Source organism: Thermobia domestica, chromosome 1 (genome assembly GCF_964235325.1).
Source record: "Thermobia domestica chromosome 1, izTheDome1.hap1.1, whole genome shotgun sequence".
In the NCBI taxonomy this organism is placed as follows: domain Eukaryota; kingdom Metazoa; phylum Arthropoda; class Insecta; order Zygentoma; family Lepismatidae; genus Thermobia; species Thermobia domestica.
This window is the reverse complement of record NC_137454.1, coordinates 285233598-285261435: the sequence shown is the minus strand read 5'-3', so window position 1 is coordinate 285261435 and position 27838 is coordinate 285233598. Positions and strand designations below refer to the sequence as shown.

General features: G+C 35.6%; 1 protein-coding gene across 1 annotated transcript in view; it reads right to left on the bottom strand.

Moving 5' to 3' along the window:
- Positions 1–2212: 2212 nt before the first annotated feature.
- LOC145680201 (uncharacterized) overlaps positions 2213–27838 on the bottom strand; it is a 105050-nt gene continuing 79424 nt past the window's right edge. Inside the window, exon 4 of the mRNA XM_081750505.1 lies at positions 2213–6053. Within this exon, the coding sequence (XP_081606631.1) occupies positions 4534–6053 (1520 nt within the window). The 3' untranslated portion in view covers positions 2213–4533. The remainder of the gene's footprint in view (positions 6054–27838) is intronic.

Sequence of the window (27838 nt, the reverse complement as noted above, 5' to 3'; positions counted from 1 at the left end):
GACACAACCTTGAATACCAATTTATACAAATAATCAGTAGCGGATTTAGAAAAGTACTTTAGGAGGGTTTTTTCTGATTGTTTCGTTTCCTAAAAAGTCCTAATTTTATTTGGGAGGTGCTTGAAGTTTATGAGTACAGGCATAACTAATATTTCGTTTCGTTTATATGTTTAGCAATAATCTTCCGGATACAACCTTAAAAATCATTTTATACCGAGAATCAGTGGCGGATTTAGAAAAGTATTTTGGGAAGGTTTTTCTTAACAATGTTTAGTTTTTCTAAACATTCGTAATTTTTATTTGACGGGAGCTTAAAGTTTATGAGTAAAGGCATAACTAATAGATATTTCGTTTGTTGCAGACATTCCGTAACTTTGGGGAACGGGCTTCAGTCCGAAAGACCGCCCCCCTAACCTTCGCTAAACCGTCACTGCTGGTAATTAGTAATAATGATTTAAAAACAGTAAGAAAGGAAGTCGGCCAACTCACAATACACGCACTATGGAATGAAGAAAAGCTTTGTCAGAATGGTCGAATGCTGGTTGAATCACGGACTTACCGATAGAAGCGCAAAAGCTAATCACTCTTATGTTTGTTGTGCAGTTGTATTTAGCTTAACTTAAATATATTCCGTAGTCCTTTTTTTTTGGGGGGGGGCAGGGGAGTTCCGTAATGATATGTTGAATCCCTCTTGTTAAAAATTCAGAAAACTTGAGGATTGGGTAAACCGTGATGGTGGTTATACAAAACTTAGAATTTCAAGAATATACAGAACCAAAAGCTCTAGATGTGCAGCCTTTAAGTGTATCATATAAATCTAAGTATTTCTCTTATGTTTTATTTTAATTTTATTTTGTTTCAAAAAGAGGGTATGGAATATTTTGAAGTAAAAATACTACATACTATTTTGCTAGTTATTTGTGTATTATTTTAAAAGAAGTGTTTACTTTTAGGGTTGGCTGGTTTACACCAACTTTTTTTTTTTTTTAATAACTGGTTTAAACCAAAAAAATAAAAAGAATGAAAAATGCAAATCGTGTGAACTTCATGGTGACGTTTCCAGATATCAAACCACCTGCAATAGTTTTATTTCCCTTTCACTTTTTAATCAAGGTGTCCCATGTTCAATTCTTTTTATTGAACCCCCTTTTTTCATGCGTAAACCAAGTAGCGGTTCGGATGTCAGTTTAAGCGAAAGTCTTCTCCTTGATAACCTCGGTATTTCGTAAGGATGTTAAGCCTAAACATGCGAAACGAAACCAAATTGTATATATCTGCATGCCTAAATGCCTGTTGTTTTATAAAGAAGCCAAGATTGCTTAAATATATTGATAGAAATTGGCAAAATTTATCGATTGTCTACGTAGCTTCCAACATTAGCTTGGATTGGACTTTCAATGATATCTACGTACTAAATTTGTAATTTAATACCTCAGTTTTAGCGTACTGATTATGATACGTTGACCTTTAAATTTTACATGCAAAGCAGATTTTCCCGTTATTGTCTTACATTTCATGTAATGACGGGATTTTCCCGATGGCTAGGGCAGGAGATTCTCAATTTAAGAAATTTACTGACCGGACTTCTTTATACTTATGGGAGTTCTTCCGGCATAACCCCGCTGTTGCATAATAACACCAAGGCGAAACAAACTTATTTCTGTGAATATGTAATATAAATACATAAAGCAAAAAAATCTAAATAAAAAAAGCCTGGATTAAACCAAAAAAGCCTGGTTTAAACATCCCCAAAAAACGGGTTTTTGGCATTTTCAAAAACAACCATGGTTCTTGCCAACTCTGCTTACTTTTGTATATAGGAGGTTAAAAAATTCTTATTATATACATTGGTTAATCCTGTGGAATTCATAATGTAAATATGTTGAAGAAAAATTGTTTGAAATATCTTTTCGAAATTCATAGTTTATTTTCGAGGTTTTATATTATTATCAGCATCAACCACTAATTAAATGACTTTTTGTGTTATAGAGAACCGAAACAAAGTCTGATTTATCAATTTAAAGCAGAATTTTGAAAAAAGCCCAAAATTTCCCAAGCAAAAAAGCGAAGCAGAAAAAAACGGAGTTTTTTCCAAAAAAGCCGGGTTTTTTTCGAGCCCTTGCATCTCTACTAATTACACTCGAACCTTAGTACCTGTTTGCTCTGTAGTTTATCAATAACTCGCTAGATGACAGCAGGGTATTTGTTAGCAATTATACAGCTGATATAGGTATGAAGAAAGAAAATTAGTTATAAATTTAAACCATTTAATCTACATTTATTTTTGTCTACAGATTAAAGTGTGTACCTTGCATAACAATGTCCCAGACAATCTCTAGTATAAATTCTTTGGCAGGTCATAGATTGATTTATTTCAGTTTATGTATGAACAAACGAACTTGCGTATCTACCATTTTAGTTGGATTTTCTTCTGTGATCCTGTGCTCTTGTGCTATAGTCAAAGAAGAAACGGCAAGTCGGGGTTGTAAAAATAGTCCGGATGTGTTTTGTTACATTTGCGGTGAGTTTATTTCTAAGAGGAAACGGCAATGCTTTACGCTATTTTTTTATTCAAAAAAGGCATATTACGCATATTTTCATATAAAACTTGGTGATCAATCGAAACCTGGGCTTCGCATAAAATGTGCCGTTCTTGTGTTGAATCTGAAAAATTGGAATAAGGGAAAACAGATGTCTATGCCCTTTGGAATTCCTATGGTTTGTAGGGAGCCGAAGAATCATAGTGACGATTCTTACTTCTGCTGTTGTGAAATTGTTGGTCTTAATGCAAGAAATAAGAAGAAAGTTCCCAAATATTCAATCAGCAATAAGGCCTGTGGGTCATGGTCCAGACATTCCTATCCCAAAATCTTCACCGCTGCTAGAGTGAGTTAGTGATTCTAGTTCGCCAAGGCAGAAGAGTGACACATAAGATGACAACTTTAAACCGCCTAGTGGTTCATCTCAGCCTAGCTTTAGCTAGATCACAAAATGATCTTAATGATGTGTCGAACGAGTCAGCAGAAGTTCTTTGTTGTAGTCTTCACAAAAGGAACCTTCTGGCACCTGGAACAATATTTCCCTGGTACAGACAAAGAAAGACAATTTTTACTCTACTTTGTACAAGAAGAATCTCTTGTGTACTGTAGTCATGTGTTGGATTTGCTTAATAATTTAAATTTTCCCGTATTTTCCACTAGCTGGAGACTGTTCATTGATTCTGACAAAACAGTTTTAAAATGTGTCCTTTTACACAAGGGAAATAAGTACCCATCTGTACCTATTGCCCATTCGATTTCAGTGAAGAAAAAAACTTATGAAACTATTAAATTAATTCTAAATATCAAGAACATGGTGGGAAGTGTGTGATGATTTCAAGATTGTGGTCATTTTACTAGGACAGCAATCTGGATATACGAAGATGCTAGGTTTCATTTGCGAGTAGATAGTAGGGCAAGAAATGAGCATTGGGTAAGAAGGAAATGGCCATTAAGGGTGCTCTGGAATCTAGAATCTAAAAATATTGTTCATGAACGTTTAGTTGGTTAGGACAAAATATTACTTCCATATCTTCACATTAAGTTGGAACTCATTAAATAATTTGTGAAAGCACTTGACAAACATGAACATGTTTCAAGTTTAAACAGGGACAATATTTCAAGTATATATGTAATAAATTTCCAGCCTTATCCTATGGAAAACTGAAAAAAAGCATATTTATTGATCCAGATATACGAAAACTTATGAAAAACAGGTTTTGAAGCAACAATAATTACAACTGAGAGAGATGCTTGGATTTCATTCAAAAAGTAACAGAGAATTTTCTAGCTAACTACAAAAGTTCCGACTATAAGCACATTGTAGAAACTATGTTGTTGAAATTTCAAGTGCTTAGGTGCAACACGAAATTTAAGATTTATGTCTTGCATTCACATCTGGATTACTTTCCATAAAATCTTGGTCAAGTAAGTGAGGAACAAGGTGAGAGATTTCACCAGGATAAGAGAGATATGGAGCATATATGCCAGGGTAGGCAGAGTGTTAGCATGATGGCGGACTATTGCTGGAGCATAAACAGATAAACAGCAGAAGAGAAGCACAAGAAACTCGCCTAAGCTTACAGAAGAAAGCGTGTGAAGAACAACTGAAAAGTGTTTGTTTGTTTTGCATATTCATCGGATGTTGGGTTGTACGTGTGTGTGTGTGTGTGTGTGTGTGCATATCTAAGAATATAAATAGATTTGTAGGTGAATGTATTCATATTTATTCACATTTTTGTATAAATTTATAAATATTTCAGTGCAGATATCTGTATAGTTCCTTCGTATTTCTGTTCCCATAATATATAGATATAAATTTCGTGGTATCGGGTTGGATTTTTAAAATCAATTTGCGGAAAAACCTAGGGTGATGAGAGAAAATGGATTTCATTTTCGGAATCAGTGAGTCAAGAACTATTAAATTCACCTATCAAAACGAAAACAAGTTTTAGATGCTTTTCATTTGCAATCCTGTGTAATAGACAGTAATTTCTCATCTGTTGTTATTGCTTCCTACTTCAGATTCTATTTTTGAATGTAAATCTGTTGATCCCTTCCTATTTGTGTCCTTGTTTCCGCTGAAGTATTCTCGAATCGTGTGGTCTTGAACATCTGTGGTGATTTCGTACATATTTGGTCTGTTGTTCTCGTTGTTGGTGTTGTATCTATTGTGATTGTTCCTCTGATTCTCATAAGAGGATTCCGATTGCTGGTATTCATATTGTGATCCGTCTCTATGACGATATTCGTTTATATCTTGTGATCCTCGGTTGCTTGAGCTTGGATAGTGATTATTTCTTCGGGAGTTAGAATAATGATTGGTATATCTGTTTCTGCTTGGTCTTCCATAGTTAATTCTGTCTCCACGGTTTCCAGAATTTGTTTCCTTCCATCTATTGTTATATCGTGGCTCATAATGAGTATTATAATTTCGTGGACGATATCCTCTTTGGTTTCCTCCAGACCAACCATAATTGAGTTCCTCTTCACTTTGGTATCTAGAATTCTGGTCCCTCTCGTATTCATAGCTTCCTCTTCTTCTGTTATGTCTTGGAGGAGTTTGAGTTATGTAATTAGTACTGCGTTTCATTTCGTAATTGCGTTGATTATTGTAACGATTCGAACCTCTATTCCCTGCTTGATTCTGATTACTAGTTGAATAGTGATTTCCGTGATTTCGATTATAATATTGCCCATGTTGATTGCTGAAAGGATATTCTTGATTATTTTGATAGTTTCCATAATTGTATCGTTGTTGACCATTAGAAGTATATTGATTATTTTCATTTTTATTATAATTATATCTCTGTTGATGATTATGTCCTTGAGAGTGACTTTGAGATCGCCCATAGTAATTGCTACCTGGTACATTGTAATTACCTCTGTTATTATTTATATTTCTTTCAGTATTCTGATAACTGTTGTAGTAGCCAAAGTTACTATCTCCATGATTTGAAGCGAATTGCCTTCCGTGGAATTGATTCTGTTGTTGATTTCTAGAAGCTGATGTCTGTATATTACCAGTACCTGGGTAATATGAAGAAGTACTCTGATCTACATCATGCATGTTTTCGTAATTCGAGTGGGATTTCTGTTGATTATTTGTCTGAGCGAATTGATTTACATTTGATTGAAATCCGTAACTAGAAGATGGTGTAATAAGTTGTTGCTGATAATATTGTTGATTTTGATTCTGGTTAGTAACTGTTGATTGCATTTGACTTGTTGACGAAGAATTCTCTGTCACCGGAGAAGCAGGTTGGGCCCCTGGAATATCGTCCCCTTTGTAGTAACTGTCGCAGTTGTACAAACGATTTAATTTGGCTAAATCTATTTTGCTATATCTTACACGTTGACCAATAGCCACACCTGGCTTTAGAGGCACAATAGTCGCGCCTTTTCCATCTTTTGAAAATGCTGTGGATCTGTAATGCATTACACTATTGTAGTCGTATGGTAGACCTAATAGATGGACCTCAGACTGTGATCTTGCCATGAAATTGTGTTCTTTTCCTGAAAGAATGAGAATACAAATATGATAAATTTTGATTAAAGAACGACAGTTTTGTGTTTTCCATATGAAGAATAATACAAGGAAATTACTTTATTAAGAACAATTCCTTTTTTGAGAATTCAGCAAAAAGAAAAAAAAATATCGACAAATCTGGCTAGAATTGAATGTTAAAATTTTACCAAAATAATTGAAGCATTCCTTAGAATAACGCCGTATGGTACATTTCAGTGAAATCGAGGAAAGGGATGAAAACTGAACTAAGCTCGTACATATAGCAATGCTTGGCTCAAAGTTTTCGAGCGTACTACGGCGATGTTATGGGAGAATTATTATTTATTATTTCAGTATATGTCAGTCATGTTCTATACAGCATGATTTAACTGATAACTCAGAAAAGTTCGAAATGTGCCATACAACTAGTAATGAAAAATTTTCGATTCATGAGAAGTTGCTATAAGTATTCCTAAGAAAAATGTGAGATTTCCAGGACATTTTCAGGAAATTTTTCTTGTTCAGGAACAGTTGCTTCACCTGGTTTTCAGAGAAGTTTTCCGGAAAATTTTCCGATTCTTCAGAAGAGTTTTCATTTGTTTGTTGTTCCTACATCGTTGTGCCGTAAAATTTATTTCATAAATTTCATAAATGAAAAATGTAACAATTCTTCATTTTTAGAAAATACGTAGTCATGTTCTAAAAAAAAAAAAAAACTTAATATACATATTAGCTTAGAATTCGCCTTTGATAACAGAAAATCATAATATTGGCATTTTATCAGTTTCGTACGCGTAATATATGTTATTTTATAGCTTCACTACTTTTTAACCCTTACATAGTTCCATCACATATAGATAACTAGGGCTAATATCAGGTATTTTCTTGGGAGATCCGAAATCGATTCCCGGTAGATACTCATGTGGTTCGGATCCTGCGATAATCTGTAGGACCACGTATCATAGCCTCGCTGCTGAATGAAATGCTAATCCTCAAATCAATCAATAGAGTACTAAACTTTTGATTACTCAAATTTCCAAAGTTCCAAACTGAAGCAACTCATTTAAACAAATACTGAAAAATTCCAGGAAAAACACTTATATATATATATATATATATATATATATATATATATATATATACAGGGTGGGCCATTTTAATTAATCCACGGAAATATCTGAAAAATGATAAAACATAGAAGAAATGTTTCAAGTACACGTTATATATTGCTAAGGGGGAAACCCAATTCCGCCAAAAGTACCCCTCCTCGCCCCCCCTAAATGGGGGTAACGGGGGGTAACTTTGAAATGTCAAATGGGAACATGGGTCGAGTAATACCTCGTTCGAAAGGTCTTGGAAAACTAAGTGACGCTGTACCAAAAGATGTTTCATATTGTGCACCAGTTTCAAAATGGCCGCCATAATATGGTTCGGAAACTCCAGTACCCGTAGTATGAAAACCATGGAAGGTCAATGAATGGAACAAAATTGAAATACGTAAATATCATAGGACATATCAAATGATGTAATCCCTGTGATCCCAGTGGCCTCCCTAAAGGGGTCTTGTGGGCTAACTTCAAAATTTCAATGTCCGACCGGACAACGGTTCGGGCGTACGCTTGACCTACCCAATGCTGTTTGGAAGGCAGACTTCATGCATAGAGAATTGGTGCACTAAGTTAACGCGGATGGCCACAGTTACATTTTGATTAACTATTAGCATTCATGTCATATTGTGAGCTTGAGGGACGAAACGGTGTGTACGTATATCCCCGAAATGCTTTCTGAATAACCAGCACGCATTGCATAAAAGTTTCTCTTTTTTAGTCACTACAGCGTCATCCTTACAAACAAATGTTTGAACCACACCATACCTATTTGTAAGGTTAGCCTTAATTTACGAATTAAAGTAGAGTTCTCGTTTGAACTTTCACTTTACTTTCCACCCCACTCACATACAGAGCGCAGGGAGAGATCATTTTGCAAGACTTGGATTTCTCTTTATACATTATGGCAATTTTACTCTAATATTTTTATCTCTGTTGTATTATTCTCGAGCCTTGGAACGCCTCCGTGGTTTTCCTATTTAATTTTCGTTATTTTCATTTATGTCTAACCGTATTCATACTATGGATACTAGACGTTTTCTTAGACCCAGTCACCATGTCCTTGCGATCATTTTGAAAACGGTGTCTCATGTCGAAAATTTTCTTACAGAAGCTGTTTGATATTAATTTGTCTATGTAACGTGATGTTACTCGCTTCAAGCTGCTATTTGAAATTTTCAAGTTGGCCCCGGATACCTTTCAGTTGGCCCTTGGAGTCACCCCGACAACACCTCTCGATGTGCCTTACGTCAGTTAGCTACTCCAGTTTTTCTTTTGTTGATTTATCTCCAATCGCTTTCATACTACGGGTACTAAACCTTTTCTCTGATACGGATACTATGTTTCGGCGGCCTTTTGAGAACACTGCCATTTCACATCAATCGTTTTCTCCTGCAATATGTTAGATTTTGCAAGATTTATCGAACGACGTACCACTCGACTCATGTTACTATTTGAAATTTTGAAGTTAGCCCCCAAGACCCCTTTAGGGAGGCCACTAGGATCACAGGGACCACACCGTTCGATATGCCCTCACGTATTAAAATTTACGTATTTCAATTTTGTTCCATTCATTTACCTTCCATGGTTTTCACACTACGGGTACTGGAGTTTCCGAACCATATTATGGCGGCCATTTTGAAACCGGTGCACAATATGAAACATCTTTTGGTACAGCGTTACTTAGTTTTCCAAGACCTTTCGAACGAGGTATTACTCGACCCATGTTCCCATTTGACATTTCAAAGTTACCCCCCGTTACCCCCATTTAGGGGGGGCGAGGAGGGGTACTTTTGGCGGAATTGGGTTTCCCCCTTAGCAATATATAACGTGTACTTGAAACATTTCTTCTATGTTTTATCATTTTTCAGATATTTCCGTGGATTAATTAAAATGGCCCACCCTGTATATATATATATATTCAGAAAACAATATGAATTGGAAGTAATATATACAGGTTGATTTGTGCAACTGTTCTAATGTTCTAATTAAAATGAAATATAAAAGAAAAGTACAAAACTGCAAACCGCAATAAGTTGATTTTAATTTATAAAATAAAATTATATTTCTTGCTTTTTGTTTATATATGTTTTTCTATCATATTTTTGTGTTCTTTATCATTCTTTTATAGTTTTTCAATACAGAGTTTTTATTACTACATTTTTTTAGAAACAAAATTTATAATAATGAATAAGACTTGTTACTACTATATGAATAGTTTCAAATAACTTGAAATAACTACAATCCATAAGATTGTTTGAACCATTACACTAAAACTAGTTGAATATAGAACTGAAAGTTTAAATTGGCTTAACATAATAAACTTTTGCCTGTGTACCGTACATACTTCTTCCAAGTGTATCGTTCCATAGTTTTTGAGCTCCTCCGTGGCTAAGCGGTTAACGTACGCACCTGTGGCGCGGGAGACCTGACTTCGATTCCCGGCGGGAGCTCATGTGGTTCGCATTCCACATTAATCAGTAGGTCCACGTCTCATATAGCCTCGTTGCTGAAAGGGACGCTAAACTAAAATCAACTCAACTAGTTCCATAGTTTACTCAGTAAACCAAGTCACAATAAAATCAGCGCAGAACTTCTTATTTTCTGTTACAAAAAAGAAAAAAAAACTTTATTAGAAACTTTTAATCAGTTTTTTTTTTCATTCAATAAAACATTTTCAGTTGCTTTTATTTTCCCTGCACTATACACACAGAAGCTCCGTGTAATTTTTTCTTAACCAAGTACGAAATAATATTTAAAAATTTTATAGTTATGAAAAGTTGATATTGGAAAATTATAGTTTGCTGTTATTTAATATTCGTATACACGGATTCAATCAAGTTTAAAGCTTGATCGTGGATATTTTTTTTAGAAGGGAAAATTTTCCGAAAAAAAATATAGTGGAAGACTTTCCAATTTACACCACTACGTACTGTGTTATTCTGGGAAATGTTTCAATTGAAGACGAGGAATATTCAACTTCCAAATTTTTTTTTTTTTTTTAGTAGAACAGATTGAAATATGGAAAGTATTCTGTATTATTGTATTTGTTATAGGATGTGTTGAAGGATACTGTATTTGTTAAGTTTGTGCGAAACAAATAATAGCATAGTTTAACTTATGGAAGTTCCGTAACACTGGTTGATAGTGTCGGTATGAGCGGCCGCATGGTCTCTTATCTCCACTCTGTGATTTCCCAAATTCCCCATTACGTGTCATATACGGTACATCATCATATTTACATATCTCATAGCAGACTGATGTGGATGAGAAATTGAATAAATTGTTCTCATTAGTTTCTATACCAGGTATGGACATAATTATATGTTACAACTTCGTCCTATTCATAATCTCATAGTTAATGCTTTGTTGTTAATTTATGTTTACAGGCAGTTCGATTGTAATATACATAACGATGAATCAGTATTGTCATAAGTTAATAGCATACTTTTTTTGGGTTAATGAACCAATCCAACACTTACTGCAATATCATAATGAAATACATTATATGAATGATTTCTTTTTTTTAATCTATAATAGTCTAGAAGATTAATGTGAGCAGTTTTAGAGTTTAGTGATAAGATTACTGTTTAAGCTTTTACATTACATTTAACATGATTTAAAAAAATATGTAATAGATTAGGAGTGCAAAATGAATACCTTTTCAGTTTATTTATAACTAAATACATTTGTAGTATATGGAAGCGAAAAAAACTTATTTCGTGCATTTATTTATTCGAATACTTTATGAATCGTCTTGCATAAGGAAAACAATAGCTTTCAAAGTCCGTTTACATTTTATAGTATGAAGACACACTTATATGTGAATTGTAAACAGGACCAACATCATGCTACTAAAACTTCCAGCATGACATCATTTGAAAAGCATCACTCATTTGAAACAAATCCTTAAACACTAGATATTAAAACTCATAAAAATCTTTTTTCGTTTTATATGAGTTTTAGTGTCCCTTTCAGCAGCAAGGCTGCATGAAACGTAGACTTGCAGCATAACATGGGATCCGAACTACATGAGCTTTCAATAGGAATCGAATCCGAGCTTTCATCTACGGCACCAAACAATTATGGCCATCGGGTGAGCCGGCTGTTCTTTCATACCCAACTCTCACCCAACAGGATTGAATATCTCTTCATTACGGACGTTGTGCGGGGAACTACCTGGGTCAGCGATGTATTAAGAGGTAGATCGGACGTCGGGGACTGCCGTAGTGGCCACCTCGCTTTCCAGTTCTTACGCTTCTTTACTTCTATCTTTCAGGCCACACGAAGCCCAAGGTGTACTCCGGAATTGGTAACATTTGGTGCAACAAATTGAAGGAGCTTCTGCTGCCATGCCTCTAGAGGCATCGCTAGCTATACATGAGGATTGTAAGAGGCGTGTATCATTGTTCCACATGGTGGTCATATCGAGCGTGTGTTGTGAGGGGATCAACAGAGAAAACAGGCCATAATTAATGAATGCTTAATGATAGGACAAAACTGTCAGTAGCATTGCACATCTGCAAACACGCATATATACTATATGTCAATGCTGACCTTTCTATTTTAAATAAATAAAGTTATATTCAAGATGGCATACTTCCACGTCGCGTCCGCGGTGTTCATATGTGTTTCCGAGGTTATTCCACCATTCAAACATCATCTATGAGCAAAGTGAACCCATAACCGAACAGATTTTCCTGTGTCAGGACTGCTACCTGACTTTCGGCTCATCCTATATCAAAATGAAACTGATCTTGTGTGGGACCAAATCACTGGAAAACACCTGAACCGCTTCAAGCGAAATTTGGAATATTATCACCTACCTTGCGTTAAGGTTTTATCATGTCACTGTAATTAAAGGCTTTATCCTAAGGGGGTAAGAAGGTTTCAACATTCGTGCGAAAAATAGAGTATCTTATGAATCCCTCAAGTTAGAGCGATTAAACTCATTATATACTTGTCATTAAAAGCAAATGTACACCTGTCCCAGTGTTTTTGAAAATTTCTCTTTTAAAGTGAGAGAGAAAAGGCATTTACCATAACTTTTTCGTCACATTGAAAACGACGTTTTCTGTTGTTTGCGATCGCATCTTGGGAACACAGCTGACTCGTTTGAAATGAATTATGGAACATAGAAATATTATGCCACTTTGATTACATAGCATATCCTAATGTAGAAAGATTTTTCAAAATTTATGCCAAAAATAGAGTATAGTATTAATTACAGTTTCAATAAAATGTGCTCCTAATAGGGAAAGGAGGTTTAAATATTTTCCATACATCTATTCTCTCAGTGCAATAAACGGATATTTCAGCTTGTAAATAATAAAACACAAAAAATCGAAAGAGAACAATATAAAACATTTATCGTAATATGAGGAAAAAACAATACATATTGGAAAAAGAATATATATATATATATATATATATATATATATATATATATATATATATATATATATATATATATATATATATATATATATATAATACACAGTAACAAAGTGCTCAGAGCATACAATAGCTTGAGAAAAAGGTGAATATAACTACATTACACACAGAGAAATTCACATTATTGTTTTACCACGAACAAGAGAAAAAATTATCAAAATTGCACAGATATGACACAAGCTTGAACCTCACCATTTTCTCATGATGAACCCGTAGTAAACATAGTCGCACCAAAGATGAGAAAACTTTGATACAGTGTACGATACTTAAAAATAACCTATGAAATAACCTTAGATTAAGGAATTTTAAATATCCTAAGGACTTCTGAATCTCCTTAGATTATTCCCATGATTCATTATTGATTCAATCTATTCTACATCAAACCAATAGTCCACTAATAGTAGCGATCTAAATCTCTAGGAACTTGCATCTGTAATCGAAGTTGTAGATTGATGTCCCTGGACTATTGCTGCTTCTCTGAAACTTACCCATGAGCTAACAGGAGAAGAATCTTCGTTTGATATCCTGTGATAAACACGCCGTTGTCACAGAATTAAGATTGTGCGGACTGAGCATGGACAAGTTTAATTCCATAACAAAAATTTGGCATACTGTAGCACGAAAGTCAGTGGTATACAAGGGCTGTTCATTTATATCCCGAGCTGATGATGTAAAAGATCATAGGAATGACTTACGCTCTATTATGTGCTTGTCCCCTTCATGCCGCATCCAAATCAGTTCCAACATTGTCGACATCATTAGCGACAACTCTGGAACGTTTGTCACGGAATGAGCCGGGATCCCCTCGTCGTGTTATCTTGGATAGGGTCAAATCCCTTGGATTTCAGCGTAGTGAACAAAGAATTCACATAGATCTACTGACAAGTAGTGGATGGTATACGACTGGGATCTTGCATTTGGCTAGGAAGTCGTACATCATTTCTGCAGTGTGACAGAAAACATTGACATGTTGGAAGCGCCGCTCCCTAGATGCTCACTTGTCCGGTCATGTACAATAAATGGAACCCCGTAACCGTTAAAACACAGTTGTATAAATCTCTTAAGCTACAGTTTGGCCACGTGGAACAAATTTGTGATGCATGATCTTGAATATGTCAAAACATGATCAGTACCACTTGTACCTGGAATCGCACTAGTCTGCATGGTCCTTTTGGGTCTCGAGGATCCAGATGACTTTCATTGGGACTACATTATCTTATTCATTCATCTCCTGTGATGATAGTAGTTAGGAATATCTGATTGTTGGCGGCCATTTCCTCCAATTTCCTGCTGATGGTAATACGAGAGTTCTTGTAGTTCTACATGAGTATCTTCCGCATGAATTTTGTCATATATGCTCTATCCCTAGGTTTTCAAGTAAGATTTGGTGAGATAAACCGATAAAAATGTTTTACTCCCAGACAATTTCACGGAAAATCAGTTGACGATCGAATCTCACAAGAGCACTGACCTGAATATTTTAAACTTTTCTCCTCAATCTGACTCACAGATGGTTGACTAGGCCAGGGATCATCTTCCACTTTTCCATTCAATCAGCTTGGAAACTTGCAAGCCACAGGTTTGGTGCACAACTCATTGATTTAATCGAATGCTAATTGCCACATTTGAAGGGTGTGAGGCAAGAACATGGTAACCCACAATTTTGCAATTGCTGCGTTTTGCAGCACCCGATACAGAGCAACGCACACTGGTTCGTTTAACCTTGTCCGTTTAATCCTTCATGTATAGTCATATGTGAAAAATTAGTTTTCCGATTTTGGAAATAAATTGTGCAGCAGAAACCCTCTAATTTCTTAAAATAGTAAAATTGTTGGTTACCATGTTTTTGCCTCACACCCTTCATTTCATACAGTGTCTGTAGTTGATTTTTCCAGTTTAAAACAAAATTTGACATGGATAACAAACCATACCACATGCAACCAAGTCTTACTCAATGTTTTCTAAGCATAGATGAACAATAGCACTATGAGATGTTGCAACATTTACCTCCGGTGAAGCTTTGAGCTACTTTAAAAAATCTCGAAATTAAAACAAACAGCTCTTGTAGAGGCTCCTAACTGAATCAGAGGTTCTATCGTTATCCGCGTCCAATAGCATTATATAAGTAAGTAGGTAAGTAGGTAAAAACTACGCATATTCAACAAGCATTTTGTCTTCATTGCAAGTAAGATCTAGAACTTGTGCTAGAGAAGTCGGTGCTCCTTCATACATAATTAACAATTTACATTAGCTGCATACTGAATATTAAGCTTTACTGTATTTATTAGCAAAATAGAAAATATGCAAAATAAAATAACAGTAGTGCAAATTCTCTGGAGCCGGGCATTACTGAGATAGAATGCAAAATTAAAGTAAATCTGTGCGAGAAGTACAGACTATGAGAAATGACATGATCAATGAAATAAAAGGAATGAAAACAGTATACTCAACGAAATATAAGTAAGAAAAGGCACATGTACAAACTCATGGAGAACTGCAACATGACACGAGCAGAGTAGGTAGCTACCACCTAGGCCTCACTCATAAATATTCATGAGGGGCGATAGTTTTGACATTGTAAGTGTTCTTAATGATATGTTGTAGTTATATACGCGGGTGGTCGACAGTTTGAATAATTGATACACCTTTCTCCCACATATTAATAATCTTATAAATGACACAAAAGAAATACGATAATGTATGCAGCTGCGTATGGATGTCGTATATGGGAAAAGTATGTCACGTATAATAAGGGTTTCCCGCTTGAAGAAATCTTAATGTGACAAGCAGGATATAAAAAATATTTAGAATTGAAATATGTGGATCACATACGTATCAGAAGGTAATAAATTGTTCGTTTCATTTACATACATGGCATATAACACGGCAGCGGATGTTGAGCGTTGGAGAATATTCTGGAATTTTGGTTGTTGGAATGGGTGAAAGAAGTTGCTGGAAGTTTCCTGATTTTTCTTAAGGTTATTATCGTTGGAACAGGGGAAAGAATATTCTCACCGATTCATTTGCATGACTCCTACAACGTATAAGAGATAAGAAGCGCAAGTATAGTGCTGGAAGAAGAAAATTGACACGTAGAAGACACTGGAAGAGAAAATTATTGGTAGGTACTAACTTTGTAGTATTCCCATTCTTGTTTTATACTTGTTCATTTTTATATGGAAAGGGACATTGGAAATGAAATACATGTAAAACATATTGTAATTGTCGGGAGTATAAGGGAAAAGAAGTGTTTGGTTTAATCGGGAATTGATTTATGATTTTCGGCACTGAAAACCATGTGACTCGGTGTACTTTTATGGAACTATAAATGAACTAAGATATAGTATAATATAATATGAAGGCTACAGAGAATCAACATTGTTCATTGCACCAAGACTCAAACTAGGATTCTCCAACGTGCATAACCATATGCTAAAGATTTTGCTTGCAGTGCGGAGTTTTAATTATAAATGTTATAAACTTTACTGAGTATGAACAAACTTATATTGAAATGGAAGTCAGCAGAATCCGTGCCGGGAATCGAACTATAACTATCCCACGTAGAAAACCGTACATAAATCTTTCGCTTAGCAGGTGTTATTACTTATATGTAGCTATGAATTGTGTAAGACTTATAAAAGGTATATAAAAACTTATAATAGGTATATATAAATTATATGTTAAGAAGGAAGTTATGTTGGACCATAGATGTTCATTTTACTTCGACCTCACTCACCCTCGCCCTCGCAGTAGCAGTTGGCCCTCACCCTCGTCCACCCTCGCCCTCGCGAATGGAATTGTCCATCACCCTCGCGCGCCCTCACCCTCGCTGTCAAAACTTGTCCTCGCCCTCGCGCACCCTCACCCTCGCCATCGAAGCTTGTCCTCGTCCTCGCGCACCCTCGCCCTCGTTGCCGAAACTTGTCCTCGCCCTCGCGCACCCTCGCCCTCGCCGTCGAAGCTTTTCCTCGCCCTCGCGCACCCTCACCCTCGCCATCGAAGCTTGTCCTCGCCCTCGCGATAGGAGTTGTCCATTATCCTCGCTCGCCCTCGCCTTCGTGCTCAAAACTTTTCCTCGCCCTCGCGCACCCTCGCCCTCATATCATTGAGGGCGAGGGTAATTGAGGGTGAGGAGACCTCGAGAGGGCCTCCTTCGTGAGGATCAGAGCATCAATTATTCAACATATTTGTTGAATTATTTCCTTATCGTCAGTGGCGGATCCAGGGGGGCGATCGGGGCGATCGTTCCCCCCCCAGAAGAGGAAACTTCTTTATTTTATATATACAAATAAAACGCAACCCAGAGTTTAGAGCTCTTAAAAGTAGCTCTAAGTAGCAGTATTACAACCCACCACCCCCACCAGAAGTCCGTCCGGGATCCGCCCTTGCTTAAGATACGTCCTAAAGAAAGGAAACTAAACATATCATCGTATAACTTACTGTGGAACACCTAAAATGGAACAACTGTTACAATAGAGATCTCGGTCGATAGTGACGTTTACATCATTTATCAACAGTATCCAATGCCTTTACTTCAAAATGTTTCTTGAACTACGATGCAAGCATAAGTATTCAGCCACACAAGGGCAGCTCTCATGAGGGTGAGGGTGAAATCAAGGTTTGATGAGTGGCGGTAGAGTGACTGCCGCGGACTATCTGTCAGAATTTGACAGTCAACACGTTGGCCATCCCTGATGTATGTAGCGTAACTGAGGAATTTGAACAAATTCAAAGGGAAAGATCTAAAGTGCTTAATTTTGAAACTCCGTCAGCAAACAAATAAAATACTTCAGAACACTATTGTTGAATTATCACTCAGAAATATATACCCACTCTAACCTATAACATGAATGACTTCATTGATTTGAATGTGAATCTAAGTTAATTGGTATCTTAAAATATAAACTGAAATGTGTCAATGTGCTTGTAAGGTTAATTTCGATGCTCAAATATTGTTAATATTTACCACTAATAGAGATACATTTGTCCTACCTTAACAATGTTAAAATTTTTAATTTTTTTCAATAATTGCCATAAATATGAAACTTTGTCTTAAGAAACTACCCTAGGGGCCAATTTGTGTACTTTATCACTTTGGTCTTGGTTCATTTTTGGCAGCTATCATTGTTGGAAAGTTTATTTTCAGTAATTCCCACAATTATGAAATGATATCTTTCAAACGTTGTCTCAAGGATTCCTTACACTACAAATACGTAAAGGCAAATGAAAAATGAAATCTTTAGTTTAAGATCCCACGATTATGCAAGCTAAATGCTAAAGGAGACAGAAGTGAATGATGAAAGAAATAGTTGAATGAGAATGTGGTAGGAAACTGGAGAATCCCCAGAAAACCCACGAACACGATGTCCTCCACCACGAACTTACTTGGACGGGAATCGAACATGCGACCCTTCGAACAAAGGTAATTTCTCTATCGCTAAGCCACCGTTCCTCCCTAAATGGCACGCTCAGAGCTTAGCGCCTTCAGGGGCCTTGGAATTATCGAGCCTAAAATGATTTAGCACTGACTTTTATAAATCCACCAATTCAACAATTAATAATGTCGTGCAAACTTTAATACGTGCAAACTTTAAGATTGTAGTAATGAAAGAAAAGATGAAATCTTTAGTTTAGCGCCCCAGAGTTATGTAACTGCTAAAGGAGATGGATGAAATTGCAAGTGAATGATGATGAAAGAAATGGTGGAACGGGAAAGTAAGAGAACAAACCTTTATTTTCTTTAGCACAAATAATTAAATGTGTAGATTAATTGATTTCCAGAAATTTTATTATAATTAGCAATTAAAAACTGAAAGGGCGATCACAAACTTTTCTTGCCCAGGACCTCGCAACAATTTGTTACACGCTGCCATACGGTACATCAATAAAACAGGAGTAGGGTGACTGAATTATTTTGCTCTGTGGTTGAAAAGTAATAATGCAAAACAGACAATTATTGACTTGAAGAGATAGGATAGTTTAAAAATTCTGACTGGGGAATAAAATCTTCATTTTTACGTCCTACGATTACCGCAGTCTTGTAGCCAACCTGGAACGAAAGAGATTCAGCCCACTGAAGATTCTTTGCGAATATCATTTCAATGTGAATTTCGAACAAAGATCTAAGCTTACCTTCATGCTTACGTTACGTCAAACAACTAACATATAAGGTGGAAATTATTCAACTTTTTTCATAAGATGTAATCCAGCTGACTAATTAAAATTTTATAAGCTTTATATGTTATATGTTGATTGATTAAATGTTGCACCTGATAATATGTAGTCGTTACTGCTTGTTACATAGTATTAGCGTGTGTAATGGTTGTATGGGGGAGAGGAGTATTTAAACGCTAATATTCTAAAGTGAAATATTTACATAAAAATTAGGATAATTAAACATTTTCAATAACTCCCTCTTAGACTTCGACTCTGGTTATAGGTCGATTACCGGTGATTACTGAAAGTTAATGATATTGAAATATACAAAGGAAGTTAGTATAGTGTCTAGCAAGCATGTCTGCTTTGCAGCAAGTCTCAGGTTCGATTCCCTTGAGTAAAGTTTGAACGCATTATGGTGGTTCGGATCCTACCATAAACTATAGATTCACGTACCATTTAGCATCGGCATCGGTGATGAATTATAAAGGGACATTAACTCTAATACGTCAGAATACAGACAGATCGACTGATTCCCAGATATTCATAAGTAAAACTTATATTTTCCAAAACAGCAAATTACGTTAGTAGAGTGCTATTTTTTTCTAAATATAGATCATGAACGGTTTGAAATTATGTTTATTCTGTTGTGTGAGAACGTTTCTCTATAGTTAGAATTGAGGACATCTTCGAAAGTTCCCCTTCGGGAGGATGAACACTAAGAATCATGAAATTATAGGTGTAAACCTGAATGCAGTTTTACCCACTTACCTCATTAGTAATCTATGTAAATGTAAGGTCACTTGACAGGTCCAAATGTAAGGTCACTTGACCAAAGGCTTAGATAATGTCCCCACAACCTCCACGATGCGGGGTCACCAACTCCAGGGATGTAAAATATATAGAAAATGTTTAGAAAGTAGAGGCGAATAACTAGGGGCTGCAGCGGGCAGGGGCTGTGTTGCAATAATAGACTATCAAAAACTTCCTGCTCAAGTATTAAAATTTTACACGGCGTACACCATAGTCTTAAAATTTTCACAGAGTATATGCTAGTCTTACAAATTTCACAGGTTATATGTGCTAGTTTTGAATATAGTACTACACGCCTTGAAGCAGAAAGTATGCGCAAATGACTAAGATTGAGCAATACACGTTCGTGTACTCTCGACTACACCCCTGAATATATGCTTTTATTTTCTTAGTTTGCTTACATACGTGTGACGAAAATCTGGGAGGAACGCGACCACCCAAGCCCCTCGTTACGACGCCCATGATTAGATGAACCATAGCCGAATACTTCAGGTAGTTTTGCTTCTTTATTTCTAAGTTTTCCTATGCTTTGCTGACTAAATATCAGTTGTCAGGGAGCTTTAAAACTTGCGATATAGAACCAAATCATTCTATTTTAATATCCTACTTAGCGAAAAAAAATAATAATAAAAACGTCGATAATGAAGGGTAACAGATCACAGAAAGAAGCCTACTGGACGCCCAAAATAGTCTCCCTTTCAAGACTGTGCGCTGCATATTCTTACACTATATTAAAAACGCTTTCAAAGATACCAATCTTAAAAAAAATAATAATAATAAATAAAAAAAATAAAAATAAATAAATCTTTAGTTTAACATCCAACGGTTATGCCATCGATGGCTAAAGGAGACTGATGGAATTGCAAGTGAATGATGATGAAAGAATAGGTGGAATGAGAAAACGGGAAAATCCCGAGAAAACCCAAGTATACGCTATCGTTCTCCACAGACTCACTTGGCCTGGGATCGAACGTGACCCCTGAAACCAGAGATTGGCTGTAGCACTGAGCCAACGTGTTCCCGTCCAATAATACCAATCGTGTTAATCGTTTAATTGCAATAAATATTTTCGTTTTTAGTTTTCAGTATTGACTTAATAGTTTTGTAACCGGGTACTTGGAAAACGGATAGGATTTCAATTAAAAACGGTTTGTGGGCTGGCCTAGATAGTTGCGATCTATACTTAACGTAATTATCTTAGAATGAGATTTTATTTACAAAATGGACAATTCAATTAAACCATTAACAGTAGTGCTTTATAAGATAATCCTAATTTAAGATCAATTAAAATTATTGATCAACTAATAATTGACTTTGATGAAGTGGATTACACTAAGTGTGATCAATTACAGTGTCTACATTTAATTCATTTTAAAAGTTCGTTATTGAATTCTTCGCCCTCGCGCCTTCGCTTTTCCTCGCCCTCGCGCACCCTCACCATCGAAGCTTGTCCTCGCCCTCGCGCACCCTCGCCCTCGCTGCCGAAACTTGTCCTCGCCCTCGCGCACCCTCACCCTCTTCGTCGAAGCTTTTCCTCGCCCTCGCGCACCCTCACCCTCGCCATCGAAGCTTGTCCTCGCCCTCGCGCACCCTCACCCTCTTCGTCGAATCTTTTCCTCGCCCTCGCGCACCCTCACCCTCGCCATCGAAGCTTGTCCTCGCCCTCGCGCACCCTCGCCCTCGCGGCCAATACTTGTCCTCACCCTCGCGCTCCCTCGCCCTCGCGTCACCGTGGGCGAGGGAACTTGAGGGTGAGGATGCCCTCGAGAGGGCCACCCTTGCGAGGGTGAACATCTCTGTGTTGGACAGGGAGCCATGACACTGCCGGGATTAAAGCAGGGACTTTCTAGCTGGAGAACCGTACGCTAATCTTTTTTATGCTGGCACTGTGGTCTTTTTCGTTATAAATGTTAAAAATTTTACTGTGTTAGAACAAACTTATACTGAGCAGAACATCAGCAGAATCCGCACCGGAAATCGAACCACGATTCTCCCACGTGGAGAACCGTACGCTAAATCTTTTGCTTGCAGTGCGGAGTTTTTACTTATAAATGTTATAAACGTTACTGTGTATTGACAAACTTATATTAAACAGCAAGTCAGCAGAATCCGCGCCGGAATCGAAGCAGGGTTTTTCTATATGGAAAACCGTGCGATAAACCATTTGCTTATTAGGTTTTGTTACTTATATGTAGCTATGAATTGTGTAAGACGTATAACTGGCATTTATAAAGGATATGTTAAGAAGACAGTTATATTAGACAGGAAGCCATGACTCTACCGGGATTCAACCAAGGTTTTCCACCTGGAGAACCGTACGCTAATCCTTTTTATGTTTGTACTATGGACTTTTCAATTATAAATGTTATATATATTTTACTGTGTAGGAACAAACTTATGTTGGATAGGTAGTTGGCAAAATCCGCACCGGGAATCAAACCATGACTCTCTCACATGCAAAGCCAATATGGTTGGAAATGTTAGTCCTACTTTGAATATTATATTTTTGTAATTTGAGAAGTCGTAATACGGTAACTAATTGCAGTTTTGTTTTCTGTTTTAGGCGCAGAAGCAAATAGAAAGTGATAGAAGCGAGAAAATCACTGGAGAATAAAACCTATTCTCGTGAATTGTTTGCTGTTGAAATATAGCAGTGTTTTGTAGGGTAAAGGAGTTATAGATTCGTTTTTAAACATGGATTCACTGAAACCTTTGGATCTTAGTACAAGAGGTGAAAGTGATCTTACAGAATCGTTATCTTTGCAGGGGACTCCGCAATCACCCCCATTGGAAACAGACGGTACCACGGTCAACTTTGATGTATTGACGTCTTTATCGGGAACATTCCAACCGATGGTGAACCCGCTACCTTCGCCACTGAAAGCAGAAGTTATTCCGTCACTTGATGTCGATCATGACGTAGAAGAATATCCCTTACACTTCCAACAACTGAGTAATTCCCCGGTGCAGAATTGGGACCTGGAAGAATTTTTGAAGTTACCATGTGAGTGTACTGTTGAACGCACATCATTGGATTGTATAAAAGAGTTTATAATATACTGGAAACCAGACGATCCATTTATTTGTATTGCATGCGTTTTTTTGGAAGGTGGACAGTTAAGGCATAATTGTTTGACGTTGGATACGGAATAGCTTGAGCGGAAAGCCATAGATGTTGTAACAAAAGTTAGGATCGTAAAGAATTATCAATTTATAGAAAAAAGCATGAATTTTTTTGATTACATGGAACTTTATCGAACGTTTCCGAGATCTTGTGTGTGATTTTGAATATAGGCCGACGTTAGTTAACATTTTACTAGAGAAAGACTGGGAAATCTACTGATATGGTGTAAAATGTACAAGAAGAATTTACAAAAGTACGTTAAAAGTAAAATTAGTGTGAGCAAAAAGTTTTATCTGGAATTAGATTTAGTACTCTATGTGTAGAAAATATAACCAATAACAATAATAAGTCATATATATAATTTTGTATTTTACTATTATACATTTATGTATTATCTTTTAACAAAAGAGACACTGACCAAAGCTTAAAACTTTACTTTATTTTAAATTATAATTTGTAACTGTTTCGGATATCTAGCATATCCTTCTTCAGACACGATCGAAATTAATGAAAATACAGACATATATATAAATGTTGTTATCTTTATATTTAACAACATTTATATATATGTCTGTATTTTCATTAATTTCGATCGTGTCTGAAGAAGGATATGCTAGATATCCGAAACAGTTACAAATTATAATTTAAAATAAAGTAAAGTTTTAAGCTTTGGTCAGTGTCTCTTTTGTTAAAACAATTAATCCAAAGCCATGAATAGTCTTATTATCTTTTAATGGAATATAAGTTCATGGAGTATATTTGGAAAATAATAGAACATATGTGATGATATCACATTAACGAAATGTTTCTTGGAAAAGATTTATTTTGTATCGCCTTGAAACATATTATTAAACTGGAAATTCGAAGAAAATATTATTTGATTTTTAATATAAGACGGAGAATGCATAGAACACTATATTAAATGTAAGGAAAAATGTGTTTCACACATGCGCAGAAGCTTCTATCGTAGGTATATAAATAGATGTATCACACTTGAAAAATTAGTGGGTTTGTTTTGTTTTTGTTGAAGAGCAAATAAAATGACTGGCAGGGAGATTGCTTATGTTTCACTTAGAGAAAAAGAAATTCTACGTGAAAATGGAAAACCTATAGTGTTAATTCAGCCATCTGACCCCGATTTGCCAGATAAATTACGTGATAAAGTGAGAATCATATATCCACCACAAGAAATAGAAGTGTATTCAGACGCTATAATGGATATAATGATAAAATACTCCCGGAAAGTGATTATGAGAGTGTTTCAAATATTAACTGTTTTGAAGTGAAAGCTAATGAGTGCGAGTGTATTAGTGAAAGTATGAGTGATACATGTGTTATAGAATTATTTAATGAGTGCACACCAAATTCAGTTTTATTATGTGAAGCATGTTGTGATCATAATGAAAATGAAAAAGAACACATGTGTTTGCTATAGTATGATTACGAATTATTACAGAAGGCGTGGACGATCCTAACTAAACGTTAAATGAGAAAAAATATGAAGTTTATTTATAGATGCATTTTAAAATTGTAATATTAAGAACACTTATGCTGTGGAGAAAAAATTTAAACTGATATATGAGTACATTACAGAGTGTGATTGTTATATCTAAAATCAGTAAAAATGTTTTTGCAGAAAGATTAACAATTATTTTATTCTGTAAATGAACAGTGAGACACTAGAGCATATGCATTCAATTGTATATGAATAGAAGAACATATTTTCCCTTGTATATTAGGGCTAAATACTTTGATGTAAGTTGTGAAATTACAAAGGATTACAGGGAATTGAACTGTCAACTCTAAATATTATTTTATATATGGATCAGTCCGTAGTATTGTAACATTAAGAATTCAATAGGTTACAAACTTGAACTAACACACATAAATAATAGTTTATAGCAAAAATACTGAGTTACTGACAACCGAATTGTTAGTGAGAGTAATGTATTGTTTTCTTTTAAAAGAAATACATTGATATTAGAAAAAAATAATCTTAGTTGTTTTTGTATGCTATATGAAGAAACTTGTGTTTATTTAAGAAGCAATGTATTATAGACAAAATACTTGTTTCGAAGGATATGGTAGGAAACTGAAAATATTTAATACTTTATTTTAGATGCTTCGTGTTTAGTGTTGTACTGTATGGGGCGGAAACGTGGACATTAGGTAAAAGTGACGAAAATCGACTGGAAGCCTTCGAAATGTGGGTGTGGAGAAGAATGGAAAGAATTAGTTGGGTCGAGCAGAAAACGAATGAGAGAGTGTTAGAAATGGTGGTGACAAAAGAACACTTAGTTATTATTAGGAAGACAAAAAGAGAAAATGGTAAGGACATTGCCTAAGGAGAGATTGTATCATGAGGGACGTCCTAAAGGGTATGGTGGCGGGAAAGAGAGGGAGGGGGCGAAGGAGACTACAATTAATGGATGATATTAAAACAGAAAGATCATACGCGAAGATGAAGGGGTTAGCGGAAGACCGTGGAGCATGAAAGCTTCTCAGCTGAGGCAAGTGACCTGCCAATAAAGGCAGAGTACCTATGATGATGATGTATATAAAGCATTTTAATTTGATCTTTCTCGCTCTCGTGCAATAGAATCATTACGAGGCCATGATGATAACTTATAATTATTATTAAATAATGTTTATTGAGGGTTTCATTTCTTTCGCGATTTCTTTGGAAACAATAAAATGTTACTTGAGATGGATTGATTTCTCGGGAGAAAAATATGAGAATCCTGATAAAACATGCTTACATGCTGTGGGTCAACCATAATAGCCACTTGGCAGGCTAAGATCGAACCATGGACCCATCACGCGCCAGAGGTGAACGAGTTTGAAGGCAGGAAAAATATTTTTAATCCCATATTATTATCAATACTGGTTGAGATTCTTAGTATACTATGTGATACACAGGTTACATGAATTTTAGTTTGTTCTTTTCGGACTAACATTTAAGAGGATCAGAAGGATATATTTCAAGAACCATCTATGGTTCACTGACCACAGTTTTATACACTTGCATTCAAAATTATAGGGCTATTAGATGGGTGTATAAGACTCTTGTTGGAATAAATGTTTTCGCTGTCTTCCACCGTGGAACCTTTTTAAAATTTAATGTAAAACTTTAAACATAATGAAGAATATAAGAACATACTGAGGTGAAATAAACTTGGAAACTCCCACCGTACAAAAGAATTAAGGAAAGCAGCACCTGTTTTCAAGCTTGGATTATCCGTGGTTGAGATTCACCACCAAATATAACGATTATTTTCTCAGATGATGACTTTGTATGCTCTTGCCAGTAGCTGAAACTCGAAAAGTGAACCAGGTAACGTTTGTAAAATGGTATTACATGGTTCAATCTCAACATGTGCAATTGTGATGGACAACAAGTCCATGCGGTTGGGGAGAACAAACACCATTTTCACGAAACGCAAGATCACATAAGTAACTTTGTTGCCTAGAACTATCTGTTGGTATCAATATTAGAAATACATGAACTTTTAAAAGACGAAATGTTTCTTTATCTGGACTGTTAATTCGTATTTGAAATTTCATCGGAACAAGCATTCAACATAAAACTATAATAAGCGAACGAACTATCTAGTTGCATTATAGGAGGGCGATACAGGTGTAGATGAAACATTTTTGTATTGATTTTTTGATCACGATTTGTGCGCGAGTAACTTAATTTTATTTAACTTTTAATATTAGAGATTATCTTGTACAACCATTCAATATTTATTTCATATACATAATCACTTTCAACATTTGACCATTGAAATGTTAGTAGAAAATGCCTTATTTAACAATATGAGCACGAAACCTACGAGAAACATGTTAGAAAATATTTTAATTATACTGTAGGATATGTTGTAGGATATGGAAGTACCAAGAAAAAAGATGTTGTCCACCATAAAGTTCACTTGGTAGGTTTTAAATCAAGAACATCAGAGAATGTCGTTCTACCAGTGAGTCACCGCGCTATTCTGTTTTTCCACATACTACATCATTTTGCTATAAGCATGCATCATTTTTCCAATATCCGACTATACATCATTGTGGGTCTACAATTTTTATGATGTTAAAATACAATAGTTATTGCCAGAATAAAAAAGTAAAGCGTCTACAGTGTGTGCAGTCAATTCATTATACGTAGGTTTACTACTGGTTGTCTAACAAAAGGGTTGTGTTTGATCTTCAAGTCCAAGGCAATTATTCACAACAGTAAAATCTTGTCCTTTTACTATATAAAATGAAATAAGTATTTCACGTTATCATCTTAATAAGAAGTGTTATCCTACATACTACTATGCATTTCATAGACATTTTATCCTTTACCTCAAAGTATTGAGCTCTCTAAGCTTTATTCTTTTTAAAAAGCATATACCAAGTAAGGATCTGCACAATCTGAATTTTTTGAAGGGGGATCCAGAACTAACAGTCACTGTGTTTAACCATTATTGAAGTAGCATTATTCTACTTTCAATAAAACGATACGTAATTTTAAGTATTGTCACCTATATTATTAGCAAAATATACACTGACTTCTTTTATAAGAAATGAAACAGTCAAGGGTAGTGTAACATACTGTTCTACAGTATATCACACATTCCTCTCCTATTGAAACCATAATTCACTTAAGAAAGTGTTGAAAGGTTTGTTAGGTTATAAGGTTTTCAATGTGTTCGGCGTCCGATGGCTCCTTTGCTTGGGTGCGCTCTTAAATCAGTTCAATCTGCATACAAGATTATATGTTGTTTTTTTTTCATCTAAAGTAACTGAGTAAACAAGAATTTCAAGATCTTCATATCATAAACTAAACACAATGTATCAACCTCAGTGACTCCCATTCAATGGACAAACAGTTCATCATTCACTTACGTTGGAAATGTATGTAGAATATAAAAAAGTATTAAATATTTATCAAAAGAAGTATTAAATATTTTCAGTTTCCTACCATATCCTTCGAAACAAGTATTTTGTCTTATAATCAATTGCTTCTTAAATAAACACTAGGTTCTTCATATAGCATACAAAACAACTAAGATTATTTTTCTAATTTGAATGCATTTCTTTTAAAAGAAAACAATTCATTAGTCTCAATGACAATTCAGTTGTCAGTATAAACTAT